This window comes from Ochotona curzoniae, unplaced genomic scaffold (assembly GCF_017591425.1).
Source record: "Ochotona curzoniae isolate NIBS_2020 unplaced genomic scaffold, NIBS_Ocur_1.0 scaffold_1852, whole genome shotgun sequence".
Classification (NCBI taxonomy): Eukaryota; Metazoa; Chordata; class Mammalia; order Lagomorpha; family Ochotonidae; genus Ochotona; species Ochotona curzoniae.
Window position 1 is genome coordinate 24,243,623 of NW_024467087.1, and position 16,969 is coordinate 24,260,591.

The 16,969-nt window shown below is 39.7% G+C and overlaps 1 protein-coding gene across 1 annotated transcript in view; it reads left to right on the forward strand.

Annotated features, from left to right (window-relative positions):
- Positions 1-2,952: 2,952 nt before the first annotated feature.
- The window catches only part of KLHL13 (kelch like family member 13), a 100,652-nt gene continuing 86,635 nt past the window's right edge, over positions 2,953-16,969 (forward strand). Inside the window, exon 1 of the mRNA XM_040999486.1 lies at positions 2,953-3,034. Within this exon, the coding sequence (XP_040855420.1) occupies positions 2,985-3,034 (50 nt within the window). The 5' untranslated portion in view covers positions 2,953-2,984. The remainder of the gene's footprint in view (positions 3,035-16,969) is intronic.

The following is a 16,969-nucleotide window of genomic DNA, read 5'->3' on the forward strand; positions in this document are numbered from 1 at the left end:
AGGACTTTAGCTGCTAGGCTATGTTATCTTGCCATCTTGCTGGGACCTTTTTTTTTTTTTTTAAAGATTGTTGGTTGATTCCAAAGGCAAAGAGACAGACAAAGCTTCCATTCACTGATATATGCCCTGCATGGCTGCCAAGGGCTGGGGCAGTCCACGCCAAAACCAGGAGCCAGGATTTCCATCCTGTTTTTGAAATGGGTGACAGGAGGTATCCATCTGCCTCAGCCATGCTTTGCTGCCTTCCCAGGCTCATGAGCAGGAAGCTGTATTAGAAGCAAACCTGGTGGGACTCAAATCAGTGCTCCAGTGTTAATTGTCAGTGTAGCAAGTGTTAGTTCAACCTTGTGCCACCATACCTGCCCTCTTCTTCAGCTCTTATTTCACAATTCTCTTAGCATTGCTCCTACTTTTTTTCTCCTTTTTTCCTTTTTGTCTAGTTTGCTTTCCTCTATTTTGTTGGACTCCCCTCTTTTCATGAGAAATACACATTTGAGTAATATTTCTTGGTCTTGTAACTGAATTGGCAAGTATTGCTACATCAGCCTTTCCAGTTTTCTGTTGGATCCTGTATGATACGTGTGGTAGTTTATAAATATGTTGAAATCATCCTATGCTTTTTCTTTGAGGTGTTTCCTTATCTATATCCTATCTGACTTGATATAATCAGCTGCTCACTAAGTAGATGTTATGAATTGATTTATCTTTGATGTCCCATTTTAACGTCTGTCAGTGATCTTTCATTCAGCAAATATTAGTTGTTTCTATCCTTGTAGCCCTTGAATATGCTGCTTAGCTCTCACACTGGGACAACAGGAGTAGTTTTTAACGGTTTCTTTCTGGTCCACTACATGTTTTGACCAGTGCTAATATATATTTGATAAATATGTATACTTAATATATAAATATGCTCTTGTGATATCACTATGCATTAAACATATAAATAACACTAAATTTATATGTAATATAAATTCTGACTAAAATTAGTTGGTTTTAGTTTATCTCATGTGAGTTTGATTACATTCATTTATGGACTCTCCTTTCCTATCCTGATTAAAACAAGGGTGACAGAATTGAATAATTCAGTAATGCAAAGATCAGGAGTGGAAGCACTGGCAGTTGTAGCATTGAAACTAGTTTCTAACTTAGAGCAAAGGTAATTCAAGGGAAAAATAAGGCAGGTGTAGAGAACAAAGAGGAAGGGAGACAGAGAGAGAGAGAGAGAGAAACAGTGAATGACAGAGAATGAATGAGAACACCCAAAGTGGGGTTTAACTTTTCCTTTATAAGGAACCACTTCTGAGATAATGGTGTAATTCATGAAGGTGATGTCCCTGTGACCCAGACACCTCACATTAAGCCTCACTGCCCAACACTGCAGCATTGAGGAATACATTAAAACCATAGCAGGATTAAGAGAAAGTTTACACACCTAATTTAGAGACCCTAGGTCCCTATATTCTGTGATGTAGTAAAATAAGGCTTGGATTATTTGAATTCATATTACTAGATTCCTAATAGTAATCTGAATATGGTTGTTATTTCTTTTAAAACATCCCCTACCAAATCATAAAGCATAAATAAAGCTAAGATTGTTAACATCTTAAAATTCTCTGAATATCTATATGATTTTAGAAAAAGAATTAATCCAACAATTGATTGCTTAATTGCATTACTTCTAATAACAGGTTTTGAAGGAGAAAAATATTGTACAGATGAACAAATTTTGTTATTTGTTCCCTTTTATAGTTATAAAGAAATGGAGTTATTCTTTTTTCCTTTTACTGATTTTTCTTAAATAGAAAAGATAATGTATACAGTGAATATCCCTTTCCCCATCTGGCTTGATTATTTTAGTTCTTCACACAGCTTTATAGCATACATTAAAAAAATACTTGCCTATGTATGTGCTTTGAAAAGCAGGGAGTCAAGGAGAAAGAAAAATCTTCCATCCCTGATTTATTCCTTAACTACATCAGCTGGGGCTAGACCTGGCTGAAGAGTCTGGAACTTCATCTAGATAGTAGTAAAAGCACCAGGACCTTCTTCTGTTTTCACAGGCTCATTAGCTAGGAAATAGATCTGAAGTGGAGCAGCCAGGACTTTTACCAGTGCTCGGATATGGGATGGCAGCATTGTAACCAGTGCCTCAACCTCTTATGTCACAATGCCAGTCCCAAACATGGCTGTATATCATACATTTTTTTGTGCAAGTATTAGATACCATAATTTTCTCTTCTCAATGCAATGAATTAATTTTATTGATTATAAACAATGAAATACACATTTTCTTCCCCATATATGGAAAATGAACAAAATAAATTAACAAAATATACATTGCACTTGATAGATGCATGAAAGCAGAATTGTAGGTAGTTTGATTTACTCAAATTCTCTTACCCTCCGCTGCCATAAAAAAAAAAAAACCACCAAAACCAAAATTCAGACCAGATCAAGAAAATAATATCCTTACCCAAAATCTTAGTTTTTAAGATTTGAAAATATTATGCCTCTCTAGTTTGCATTTTGTGTACCCATTTTTCAGATTGCCTTCTAAGGCCCCAAATCGCCCAGGGACATAGGAAATAGTGCTTTCTGTGTATCTGCTGGACATGTGTGCCTTGACTAATCATTTCTCTTGCCCACCCCTACTTCATGTGCCTTCCTTAGGTTTTTGGAGTCCCAGTTTAATCTAACATCCTGTGTACTCGGTTGACTTTCCATCGATAACTACTAGTTGCTGATGTCATGAAATTCAGTCATTACTATTTATATATTTGCATTATTTCACTTTTTAAAAAAAGAAAGTGTATTTCTTAAGATGCGATTTGTGCATGAGTTACAAGGACACATATTTTGATTTCAAAACAATCATGAATGTATGAAACATTAATGTGGAATACTTAGAAATCTAGTATTGATTTTCATAGTAAATATTGGCTTCTTTTCCTTCTGAACAGGTCATTATCCAACTTTCAGAGGTGATGGATCATCTGCATAGAGGGGAATTGGTTGCTGCAGTACTCCGTAACCGGTATATTCATGGAAAAATTTACTTTGTTATCTAATGTATCTCCCTAGTTATTCCTATGCTTATTATACCAGACACTTGGCAAATATTTGTTGAATGCCTGGCAACACATAGGGAAGATTTTCTATATGAGTGAATGAAAGAATGCGTGACAGAGAAAAGAAATAAAGAGGATGTTAGTTTATCTTGAGCTAATGTAAAAAGCAATATAAGTAGAAAACATAATTGATATAAATTGAATACCTGTAATATTGTCAATGAAGGCTTTTTAAATTTATAGTTTTAAAAGCGTATTTGTAAGTTAATACTGGTTTCCATAGCTTAAGAACTGAGGTTTCAACAAAGCTCTTTTTTAAAAAATAGGATTGCTGTGGGATTGCATGTATGTTTCTGTTACTTAAAATCCTGTTGAAACCTCTTGAGGGAGCTGCTGTGAGGCATTTGAAACTATCTGTGGCAATTTGGGATTTCTAAGTCCATGCTTTAAAGCAATGCAACCATGTTTTGCAGATATGAAAGAGTGTCTCATACTCCTAAGAACTTGATTGTACACTTTGGTTGACGTACTTGGAATAGGAAAGTAGAGTTGTTTGTATTCTGGCTGTAAGGTATCTGACAATCTACTCTTGAGGAACTTTTCTGTTGATGCGATTCTGTAGGTATAGGGATTCTCCCTTCCACCTCCCTGGTACTTCCTCATTATGGGTTTCACTTTGCATTTTCCCCTTGCATAATGGTATATGTTTTCATATTTGCATCAGTTATTTGGATATCTTTCAGTAGCATATGTACAATTCTTAGTCCATTTAAAAAAGCTACGATTTTGATTTACTTTGATTTTATGTTTTACTGAGTTGTAATTAATAGAACTTTAAAAACTGCAGATATTTAGCTGTATCATTTGCTTAACTTAGAAATATACATACACGGGCCCGGCGCGGTGGCGCAAGTGGATAAAGGTCCTCGCCTTGCACGCCCGGGATCCCATATGGGCGCCGGTTCTAATCCCGGCAGCCCTGCTTCCCTTCCAGCTCCCTGCCTGTGGCCTGGGAAAGCAGTCGAGGACAGCCCAAAGCTTTGGGAACCTGCACCCGCGTGGGAGACCCGGAAGAGGCTCCTGGCTTTGGATCGGCATAGTATCGGCTGTTGCGCTCACTTGGGGAGTGAATCATCGGATGGAAGATCTTCCTCTCTGTCTCTCCTCTCTGTATATCCGCCTTTCCAATAAAAAAATAATAAAAATAAATCTTTAAAAAAAAAAGAAATATACATACACATTTATGGTAACTTTGTCACAATCAATGATAATATGTTCAACTCTTCCAAAGTTTCTTTGCATCCTCTTGTGGTTTTCATTTTCTAAGAGTGTGTAACATGTAATTAATGCTGTTAACAAATTTTAATATGCAGAGCACTACATTATTAATATAGGCAAAACATGTACAGTAGATCTCTCAAACTATTCATCTTGTGCATTTAAAACTTGATGTCCATTAAGCAAGAATACCTCCTGAGGCCCTTCCCATATCCTCTGGCAACCACCATTCTACAATCTCTGTACGTTTGACTAGTTTAGGTATTTCATGTGAGTGGAATCACACAGCATTTATCTTTATGGTACCAGTTTATTTCCCTTAGCATGATGTCTTTGAATTATTCTGGATGTTTAGATACACATGCTATAAACATGTTCTTCCAATCTGTGGCTTGTACTCTTATTTTCTGATTTGCATCTTTGAATGGGTAGTTGTGGTTTTTTAAAGTAAAATTCAGTTTACCTCCTCCCCCCTTGTTTTATGCTTAGTCCTTGTCTCCTCTTGCCCAAGAAATATTCCCTTCCAAATACAATTCTTTCTTTGAAAAGCTTTATAGCTTTAGCCCTCATGTTATATTTGTATTCTTGACTAAAAACCAAACAAATCAACCTAAGATGTAAGTTTCCCAAAGAGTCTGAGTAATTAAAAGATCATTTTATAATTGTATGCTTGACTTTTAATACTGTCAATATTTTGCAAATGGCTAGGTAATTCAATGGTAACCTGAGTTAATTTAGGTTCTAGTTTTTATAACACAGTAACTATTGATCTCCTTACTTTATTGCCTTCATTATTACCAAAGGATACCTTTAAAACAGATCATTCTTAGTATAAATAAACTGATCCAGGGCACAGTAAGTGATGTGAAGCAGCCCAATTAATTTTATGATGCTGAATCATATAGATGTCAGAACATTAAAACATGTAACAGATATTCATGCAAGAATTATAGCTCAAGTTCAAATTTCAAATAGGATAAAATTAAACAAAGAGATGTATGAAAAAAATAACCTTTTTGCTTTTTGTAACTTGATACATTTTTAAATACATTTTATTCTTGATGATGTGTACAATAGTTGAGAAGAATGCATTTCCATGTGGACCACTGATTAGGGAGGGTCGAAGAATAGGGGAAAGTGGATGAGACAACTGTTGCCAGTCTCATTTTTTCTTCCTGCGTCTGCAGAAAGTGGGCAAAGGAGAGAGGGCCACTCCCAGCAGCCCAACTACATCAGTACCCAGGAATGGGGGATGGCAAACTGATGTCATCCCAGGATTCCCAATGTGGAGCATGTTCTGAAGGTATTGCTTCAGTGGTTCTAAAAGTTCCAGGACACTGCTGATTTCACTGCTCCAAGGTTGAAGAAATCCTTCCAACATCCATTTGCTGACATAGTCCACTCTAGAATTTTCACTTGCCAGATAGTTGCTGTCAATGCTTGGCCGGGACAGCTGTCCAATTTGTTCTGCCGTCCATGGTTCTGGACGTCCTCTGCAGACCTCAGTCAATTGGTTGTCATGTCCCCTGTTTGCATCTGGGGGTGCGTTCTGCTGCACAGGCTTCAACAACCAAAAAGACCCAGTGCTGACACATGCACTCCACGTTCAGATAGCAGATCCTGTAAAGTTCTGAGTTGAGCAGTGAGTTTAGAGTGTCTAGCCAAGCCCAGCCCTGGCTCCATTGCTCACAGGTTGGAGCTACAGCCCATTAAAGAGGTGCCCACAATTTCCCTATTAGGCCAGGAATTTGCACTTACCAGGTGGTTCTGAGGTCTAGCCTGACAAGATTTGTCCCCAGTCCTAGCACCTGCTAGGTGATGTTGTAGCAAAGCTCAACCAGCCCGCAGTTACTCTGGCTCATGCATGCATCAGCGAATAGTCACTTAACCCAGCCTGGCTTTCCCCTTAACCCAATTTATATGCAGGCCAACAGGCTTTGTAGTCCTAAACAGCCTGGTCTTCTTCCAGTTCCAGTTCCCATGCTTACCATTGGAGCAGTGACCCAGTAGAGGAGCCCCTGAAGTACCCTACTGGGATCGTCCCCCAAGGGGAGGTGCTTATGTATGCTGGTGGGTGCTGCAGCCCAGTCTGCCCCCAGTATCAGCTCATGCTGGTGGGTGCTGCAGCCTAGCCCAACCTGGACAGCCCCCAGTCCTGGCCCTAATGTAAACTGGCTGGTATTGTTGCCCAGGATGGCCTTTCTTGCACCCTATGCTGGTTCTCACATCTGCCAGTGGGTGTTATGAACTGACCCAGCTTGGCCTGCCCCAGACCAGACCCACATGTGTGCTGGTGGGTATAGTAACCTGACCTTGTCTGGGCTGCTCCCAGTCATGGTTCTTGCACTCACCTGCAGGGACTGCATAGGAGGGGACATAGGAGTTCCCCAAGCTCCTCTATCAGGTCACCTCCCAGTTACAGATCTTGCACACCCTGGTGGGTTCTTGGCCTAGACAGACTTGGTTCACCTCCTGTCCTGACAGGAGCAGTGACCTTGCCTGATTAGCCTACACCCATTCCAGCTCTAACCATTGAGTGTTACAGCCCAGCCCTCCTTGGCCCACACCCTAGACCTACCTTTTGGGTGGTTCAACAGGTGTCAAGACCTAGCCCAGGCTGTCCTACACCCACCCTGGTTCCTGTGCACACCAGCGGGTGCTGGATCCTGGCCCATCCTAGCATACCCCAGACCCAGTCTGCACCTATGCTAAGAGATACTGCAGCCATGTCCAGCCCTGTTCGCTGCCCCAGTCCAGCTGGCATGTACCCTTAGCTCCCTGACCAGGCTCACTCCCAGCCATAGATCTTTCACATGCTGGTGGTTGCTCTGACCCATCCTGGCATAACTCATCACCCAGCTTGGCCTTTGCCATTGGATGCTGCAGCCCAGCTTGGCCTGGTCTGGTCCCACTCCCAACTCTCACTGGTGAGTACTGCAGCCTTGCCCTATCCAGCCTGCCCCCATCCCTGGCTTTCATGCAAACCAATAGGTGTGATAGCTTAGCCCAGTCTGGCATGGCCTGCACCCCAAACTGGCTCCTGCACATGCCAGTAAGCTATGATTTTGCCTGGCCCTTCCTGGTCCTCCCTAGAACCCCATCCCTAGAGTCAGCCCACATACCTGCGAACAAATGGAGCAGCCCTGTCTAGCCTGACCAATACCAAGTGCTGACTCACATGCTCACAAGTGGGACCTACCACCAACTAGGGGAATTCCCCAGCTTCTTACACCAGGCCCACTCCCAGAGGTTGCCAGTGGGTGCTAGACTCATAACTGGCACAGTCTTTGCCTTTGTGTATGCTGGTGAATTTTGCATCCCAGCCCGTCCCACACCCAATTCTTGGCTGCACCTGTGATGCTGCAGCCTGGACCAGTCTGGCCTATTCCCAATCCCTGCACCCACGAGTGTTGTAAGTTCCATGATCATGCCTAGCTTGACCCATCGCTACTCCTGGCTCTTGACCAAACCAGTGAGTATTGCAGTCCTACAGGGGTGAGCCCATAAATCCCTCACAGGATCTGCTCCCAGACCCAATTCTCTCTTGCATGCTGGTGGGAACCCAACCTGAAATGGTCCACCCTTTGCTCTGTCACTCAACAGTGGTTATTATGGTTGAACCCTGCCTTGCAGGCCCCTCAGCCCTGGCTTTTGTGCGTACCAGTAACTGGTTGTTGATACCAACAATCCCAGCTCAGGTTTCCCACGTGGGCTTGTGTATTGGTTTGGCCCTGAAAAGTACTCCAGTTTCTCTTGTCCAAACCACCTGGTCTCAATCCCCTCATTTACCTGCAAGTGTAGTAGCCTGGTTGGTGAAAGTTTCCCAGAAGTCACTTCTCACTTATGCTGTCGCTCAGTAATCTTCCCTCCCATACATTCCCACTTCCCTGAGCAATCTACAGCCCCTCATGCCCACAAGCATGCAGATTCCCAAGCCTGGTACTCCAATGGTGTGTCATGCCAGCTTGGGGCTGTGCCTGGCTACCTGGGCCCCATGCATGCTTGGGTGTATGTTCCCAGATCCTGTCTGCCAGTGTGCCAGAATCCTTCCCCCACATATATTTTTTAATAATAGATAGAGTAGGCTAGCATACTGGTATAGTTAACATGAATTTGGCATTAACTAGGCCCAGAATTCCTGTGAGCTATTGGCTCCTTTCCTCTGGCAGTATAACTCTTGCCTAGGTACTGTGCAACCTATGCAGGTGCCTGCATCTGGGAAAAAGTATCATTTTTTTGATTGAGACATTTTTACCCTGCCATAAATAGGGCTTTTGTTATGATAGTTATTTATAGGGTATACTTTATCAATAGAACTCACATCAGAAGAATTGAAATAAATGCTGAAGATTTTAATAGATTCAATTGCTGTGTTTAAATAAGAATAATTAAAAAATTGTTGATGTAAATCTTTTTCACTTTAAGAAAAATAATCCCTCTGAAACCAAAAATCTTGTATTTCCAAGAGTAAAATGTAAGAGGTATTACTGAAGCAGCAATAAAACAATCATCATCACTTAATGCATGCTTCAAGATAAATGGGGCCCGGCGTGGTGGCGCAGTGGTTAAGGTCCTCACCTTGCACGCCCGGGATCCCATATGGGCGCCAGTTCTATCCCGGCAGCCCCACTTCCCTTCCAGCTCCCTGACTGTGACCCGGGAAAGCAGTCGAGGACGGCCCAAAGCTTTGGGACCCTGTACCCGAGTGGGAGACCCGGAAGAGGCTCCTGGCTTTGGATCGGCATAGCATCAGCCGTTGGGCTCACTTGGGGAGTGAATCATCGGACGGAAGATCTTCCTCTCTGTCTCTTCTCTCTGTATATCTGCCTTTCCAATTAAAAAATAATAATAATAAATCTTAAAAAAAAAAAAGATAAATGGAGGGCCTGGAGCAATGGCTTAATTGGCTAACTCCTTACCTTGCAAGTGCCAGGATCTAATATGGGTGCCAGCTCATGTCCCAGCAGCTCCACTTCCTATGCAGCTCCCTGCTTATGGCTTGGGAAAACAGTGGAGGTTAGCCCAAAGTCTTGGGACCCTGTGCCCACATGAGGGATAAGAGGAAGCTCCTGGCTTTGGATCAGCTCAGTTCCTGATGTTATGGGCATTTGGGGAATGAATCAGCAGATGGAAGATTTTCTCTTTCTTTCTTCTCCTTTCCAATAAAAAATAATTAATAATTAATATATTTTTTAAAAAGATGAATGGAGCTAGGAGAACTGTATATTTATATTCATAAAATGAAACTGATCCAAATAAACAAATGAACCAAATGCAAATAGATCAAAGATGTAAATGTAATACCTGAAAATATGAGAATCTCAGGAGAAAATGTGGAGAAAAAGCTCCCTAGATACTGGCCTTAACAATGACATTTTGTATATCATTCCAAAAGCTAAAAACAGAAGAAAAATGAGTAAATTTGTGTTAACACTTTCTACACAGCAAAACAATTAGAAAAATTAAAAGGCATCATACATATTGGGAGAAACTTTATATATGAAAAGGGACTAAGATCCAAAATGCGTAAGAACTCTATTCAACAGCACTAAATAGCTAGCTAGCTAGCTAACCAACTAAATAAATAAATAACAATGATACCATGATTAAAAATAGTCAAGTGGGAGGCAGCCCTGTGGTATAGTAGGGTAAACCTCTGCCTGTGGCACTGAAATCTCAGGTGGGTGTGGTTTCTGCCCCAGCTGCTCTGTTTCTGAACCAGCTCATTGCTAATTTGCTTGGGCAAACAGCAGAGGATGGTCCAAGTGCTTGAGCATCTGTATCCATGTGAAAGGTTCCTGGCTTCCAACCAGCCCAGTCCTGGCCATTGTAGCCATTTGGGGAGTGAACTAGTGCATGGAGAATCTATCTTCTTGTCCTTCTCTCTCTGTAACTGCCTTTCATTTTTGAAAATGAGGCATACAGATGATCCAGTGGAAATGAAAAGATGGTCAGCGTCATTCAGCACTATGGAAATGCAAATCAAAAGCCTAACATCTAGGATAATGTCATCTGTAAAAAGGAATAACTTGACATCCTCATTTCTAATTTGTCCTTTTGATTTCTATTTATTGCCTAATCTCTCCAGCTAAACTGCACAGAACTGTATTGAATATCAGTAAAAAGTGGGCATCCTTGTCTGTTTCCAGATTTTAGTGAAGACGTTTCCAAAATTTTCCCATTCAATATGATCCTGGCTATAGGTTGAACTATTCTTTCATCCCTGAAATAAAGGGAAGGCATATTACTCAGCCATACAGAGGAATATAATCACTGTTGTAGCACAGTGGGTGAAACTGGAGATCATTATGCCAAGTAAGATAAGTTAGACTCAGAAACATAAATTCAATATTTTTTCTGTGATCTCTAGAAGTTCACAATTGGAGGGAAAGTACATTAATAATATGTGGATACCAATTTTTGGTTAATTGATGATTAAACATATTGCATTCACTGAATTTTATAGTCAATATAATTCTGTAACTTTATTTCCTGACATTATTCCTTGTCATGAATCCCATATTGTGTGATATTAGTACTGCATCTTTCAGCAAAAGTAACATGCAAAGTCCAGGCTGGATCAGACCCAGAACCAAAAGTTTGAAACTCCATCTAGGTCTCTCAAATGGATGACAGGTGTTATAAACATTGAGGCCATCTTCTGCTGCTTTCCCAGGCACGTTTGCAGGGAGCTGGATTGGAAGTGGAGTTGTCCCAGGACTCCAGCCAGAATTCATTTGGAATCCCAGCATTTCAAGTGGTGGCATAACCTTCTGCACCACAGTGGATTTTATCTTATTTACTTTTCACGAAAGTAATTGCAACCTGTTGCAGCTCATTCCATTCTAAAGAGAGCTGTTTCAGAGACTGAACATAATCTAATTTAAAAAATGATTTGTTTATTTGAAATGCTCAGTGACAGAGATGGGGGAAAGAATGATCTTTCCACCCGCTGGTTCATTCCTCAGATTAGCTGTAACTGTCAGAGCTCAGCCAGACTGAAGCCAAGATGGAGACAGATGACTATAACAGTATGTGCTGGTGCATTGGGAAGCCAGGAGCCAAGAGCTTCATTCTGGTCACCTATGTAGGTGGCAGGGACTCAAATACTTGGGCTAGCTCCGTCCAGGTCTCCCTTATGCCTAATCATAGTTCCATGTACTTAAGCCATCCTCTTATGCTTTCCCAGGTGACTTTAGTGAGGAGCTAGATTAGAAGTTGAGCAGCAAGTGCTAGAACCAGTGCTCTGATGTAGGATGTTGGATTCGCAAGCAATGTTGTAATCCACTGCACCTTGTTAACCCCTCTGCTGCATTTTTATACTTTGTATAGTGGACATATAGGATTTTGTGCACTGCAGATATTTTGAAAATATTTGTAGACATTGCAATATCAACAATGGCTATTTGGTGCTGGTGATTTTATTTAATTATTTCATGCAGATTTTCCATCTGTGTGTGATTGAATCCATGGATGTAAAACCCACAGATAAAAAGGGCTGGTTGTGCTGTGTGGCTTCCTGTATGTGTAGATCTATGATTTAATTTCTATCTTAGGCAGGGAAATTACTAATAAAATAGAAAATTACTCATAAAAAAGTGATACACAGTAACAGTATACTGTAGTGTGCTTGCCAGCATCACTACTCTTGAACACCACTGTTGCAGTACTGGCACTGATGCGGTAACTGAGAAGGATGTAAAGTGACAGAAGAGCAGATAGCATTTATTATGCGAATGCCATGGAAAGGAGAGGATTTTTTGTCTCCATTGGGATGGAGTGGGGGCAGTGCAAGATATTATTATGCTGTTCAGAGTGGCCTACAATTTGAAAATTGTGGATGGTTAGTTTATAGAATTTCCCATTTACTGATTCTGAACCATGATTCACCATGGTAACTGAAGCTACAGAAAGCAAGACTTGGAGGAAGGTGCTGTATGTGTGGCAAGGAATATGAACCCAAGAAATATTTGAGAGCCTTAATGGATATGAATACCTCAAACATACAGCCAGGGGGTAGAATATTCCATTATCCTTTTGGTTGTTAAAGCTGCATGGTATTATGACCAGTTCCAGCTCCATAAGACTTTAATTACTTTCTCCTGGTTTTAGATTTAAAGGAACAGTAGAAGAGCAATCCCCTTTCTTGTTCTTTGGAAGCTTTACTCTTTTATAGGATACCAGTTTCTATGTTTGGCTTTGGGAATAAGTTTTGGCAGTTAGCTTTACTACAGATCCTCTCTGAAAGTCCAAAGCTGGAATCTGCTATCGAGAAATTAAATAATTTCTATTGAGAGAAATTTAATAAATGTGCCTCCCTTCCTTCCAGCAGTTCTTCCAGTCCATGATGTGTTAGGGAATGAATTTCCCAAAGGTGAACATGTTTTCTTCTGTGAGCATGCTGTGACATAGCTGACACAGACACAGCCTCCAGTGATCTTAGCCAACTGTTCTAAGGGCAACAACAGAGTCGGCAGAATGTAGTCGAGTTAAATGTAATGTTTTGATAGGAAATGCTGGGTCTAGGTATAGATTATGCCATTTGTTTTTCTTCTGGTGTATTATTGAAAATACTAACATGTAAATTAGTTTGAAATGAGCCGTTGTCCAGAGTTGGGAGGTTTTCATGGTCTCTTCAAGCTTGGCTAACTGGTGTTGGAGAGAGTGGAAGGCCGCCGAGAACACACTTTTCTCGCTGGGTTTCCTGAGACGGTATGAACATTGATTGAGAGAGAACTGTCTAATCTTCAGATAGTGTAGTCTATCACTCCATTTATTCTTATTCTGTGTGGCATGAAGGGGGAGATGCAAAAACATTACTTTTTGATTCCCAGCTCATACCCGTTTTACCTTAACGGTACTTAATTATCTGATTAATTAATCCTTCTGTTGAATAGACAGACCACAGTGCTGAGTCTAAAATAACCTTGTTTCCTTGTCCTGGCTCTGCCAACAATATAATGGAAATTTATTTAATCAGCCAACATTTTCTTTTTTATTTTTGTTGTTTTCAGAATAGAAATACTTTCTTTTGAAAATTAATGAGGTGAGAGGTTTGAATCACTTTGTTCTCCCCAAAAGGTGGACCCTGAAGAATTCAGAGCATTTGTTTATTGAAAGGAGTTGAAAGCATAATTAAGACAATTTTTGGGTTGTTCTGTAGATGTGGTTTACCAGATAACAGATTGTGTTTCTTTAGAAATAGAAAAAGAATGAAGAGAGCTTGTTCAACCCTTTTACATGTAAAAAGACAGAACACTTAATATCCAAAGATGAGAAAACTCCTTCAAGTTCACAAAACAAGGAAAACAGTGAAAACGTGAAACCTTTGGATTTCTGATATGTGGTTGTCCCTGCCTCCAAACACCAGTTTTTACATATTTAGTGCAAAACAACCTTCTGTCATAAAATATATTCTGTCAGATTTTAATGTTATTTAAGGCAGGTGATAAATTTATAATCAAATGCTATAGCCATTACCACTGGTTTTATGTGTAAAATACTTTTTCTTTTCTAAACTTAAGAGTTACAGTAATTTTGTTAAATTTTTGTAGCAATGAGATTTAGTCAGTTGAAGTTTTATTTGCATTTGAAAAGAGAGTGGCACAGAGATGAAGAGACAGAGAGATAAACAGAGAACTTTCCCATTCATTGGTTCACTCCACAAATGTCTGCAATACCCAGGGCTGAAATCAGGAGCCAAGAACTCAATCTGGTCTCCCATGTGGGGCAGGCAACCAAACACATAAGCCGGTATCCTGTGCCATTCAGGGTGGTCCTTAGCAGGAAGTTGGATGGAGAGTGGAGCAGCATTCCCATCAAGGATGCAGGACTCCAAGCAACAGCTTGACTTCTGTGCCAGGTGGCTGCCTCTCTAGTAGTTTTTTGTTTGTTTTAGTTTGGATAAATAGGTGTTTGGATAAATAGGTGTGCTGACAAGTAGCTGGTTCAAAATCGCATGGAAACTCACCATAGTTTATTTTAAATATTTCTCTAGCATATTGTTTGACCTTCAACTTAAATTTATTGACATTTACATTCAGACACAGATCTTGTTGTTAGCAGCATTAAATCAGATTTGTCCTCTTGCCTCAGATATTTTGTTCCCTGTCAAATCAACAACTGAAATAATTATTTCTTTTCAGCTATTGTATTTTCATATATTAGTTTCTTTTGCTGTTGAAAACAAATTACTGCAAACTCACTGTCTTACAACAGTACAGACACTTATACTTTCATAGTTCAAGAGGTCTTTGGGCTAAAATCAAAGTATAGGCTGGCCTGTGTTCCTTTCTGCAGGCTTTCCAGTTTCCTTGCTTTTCCAGTTTCTAAGAGTTATTTGCAGTGCTGTTTCTTCCATTTTCAATGCCAACAATGTTGGGTCAAGTTCTTAGGTCTCATATCTTGGACTTCAATAGTTTTCCTCTTAAGTTCCAAGGACCCTGTGAATACATCAAATGCATTTGAATAATCCAAAGTAGTTTCTCCATCTCACAATCCTTACTTATATCACCAGTTTCTTTCACCATTTAAGGTTACAGATTCCGGAGACTAGGAATTAGATGCATTTTGGGTGCCTGTATTCTGCTGCCATGCCTCATATGCATGTCAGCTCTATCAGCACAAATTTTTTCCTTTAAAGGGTGTTGAGATAATGGCTCTCTTGCAAATTTAGAAACTTTTTTCTAAAAATTCATCACACATCTTTTTCTCAATACTTTCTCTTCATAAGTATTTTAGTATATTATAGATAAAAATTTAATATTGTCTATAAAATTGGAAATTTGGGGAAATGAGGAAAAGAAAATCCTGCAATTCATTCTACTCTAAGCAAATTGTCATTTTAGCATATTTCTTTTCAGTCATTTTCATGTGCATATTTGATTTTATATTTTATTTTAGCTGCTATATAAAACATGAAATGTGATGTATATTTACATTCCTTAATGATTAGACTACAACATGATCAATCAAGAAAGCTAGCAGACACATTGTCTAACATCCTTATGATGTTGAACTCTATTTTGTGGAGTGTTAAGCTTCTGATGATAAAGTAAGTTGAAATCATGTCTTAATAAAAATTAAAAGAAAAATAAGAAAGGATAGAAAAGAAGGAGAGAGGAAGAAGGGGAGGGAAGGAGGGTAGGATGGAAATGTTTTATACTTTTAATTCTCTATAAAATACATGAAATTTGTGCTCCTTGTATAAATACATTTAAAGACATTAAAATCTATTTTTGGAAATACTGAAATATCAATTTATTATGAGGGATTGTGATCACAGTTCTTCACAAGAAGTCATTGACATTTGTTCCTTTGGTCTCATTAAGACTTTTTATCCTTGATGCCATAGCTCCCCCTCCTTCGCCCACTCTTCCACAAACCCTCCACTCTATAATATGGAAATGCCCATACCACTCTCTCTTTCTGTGAGCGTAGTGTTTTTGGATTCCCCACATGACTGAAATCATTCAGTGTTGGATTATCAGTGCCTGTTTTATTTCACTTACATGTGTATCTATTTAGCATAATTATCACAGTATATTTGCAATTCTTATTTTTCTTTTACAGCACAATGTAGTTAATGCTTTATGCCTTGTTAATAATTTTCTCTTATAATCATCTAATTTAAAAAAACCTTTTTTACCAATACAATTAGGAGGTGGGCATTTGGTGTGACAGTTGTCACACCACAGGAGATGATCACTTCTTATATTGTATTACCAGCTTCCTCCTAATTACAAGCTCTATGAGGCATCAGGTTATGGTTCTGGTATTTGGGGTCCTTCCACTCTTATGGGAAACTCAGATTTATTTTCAGTTACTTCAACCTTGTCCAGGCCTGGGTGTTGTGGATACTCAGAGTGAACCATTGGAGGAAAGATCCCTGTCTCTATCTCTCTGTTTTTCTGTCTTTCATAATAATAACTTTTTTTAAAGTTAATGCTCATAGCAGAAAACCTAGAAAATTAAAAAATAGTACAAAGCTTCTAATACCATCATTCACATTTACCTGCTATTAACATTTGTGTATATTTCATTCAGTCATTCTTGTCATGCCTACTTTAAGAAGATTTATTTATGTATTTGAAAGGCAGAGAGAGAGAATTGATTGATTCATTTTTCATTTGCTGGTTCATTCCCCAAATGACTACAACACCCACAGCTGGTCTAGGCCAAACCCAGGAGCCAAGAGCTTCATAATGGTCAGTGTGAGTGTCTAGGGCGTAAGTACATACTTCACTGCCTTTCTAGGTGCATGAGCAGGAAGATGGATCAGAAGTGGAGCAGCTGGGACTCAAACTGGCATTCTCTTATGGGATGCCAGTGTCAAAAGCAACTTAATCCATTGTGCCACAATGCCAACCACTTCTGATTTTTATAACGCTAAATTTGATTCATATCAAGTATTTAAAATTCTTTTTATTTTTAATTTTGGATTTTATGGTACAATTCTGTGCAGTCTAGGATTGCCCCCCATTCTCCACTCCCTACTGATGTTTCCCATATTGTTACAATAGTATGGTCCTTCATAAGGACTTATATTTCCATCAGTCTGTTATTTAAGTGTACCCGGCATTGTAGGTACAGACAATGTCAGACAGTCCATCATCCCATTATCT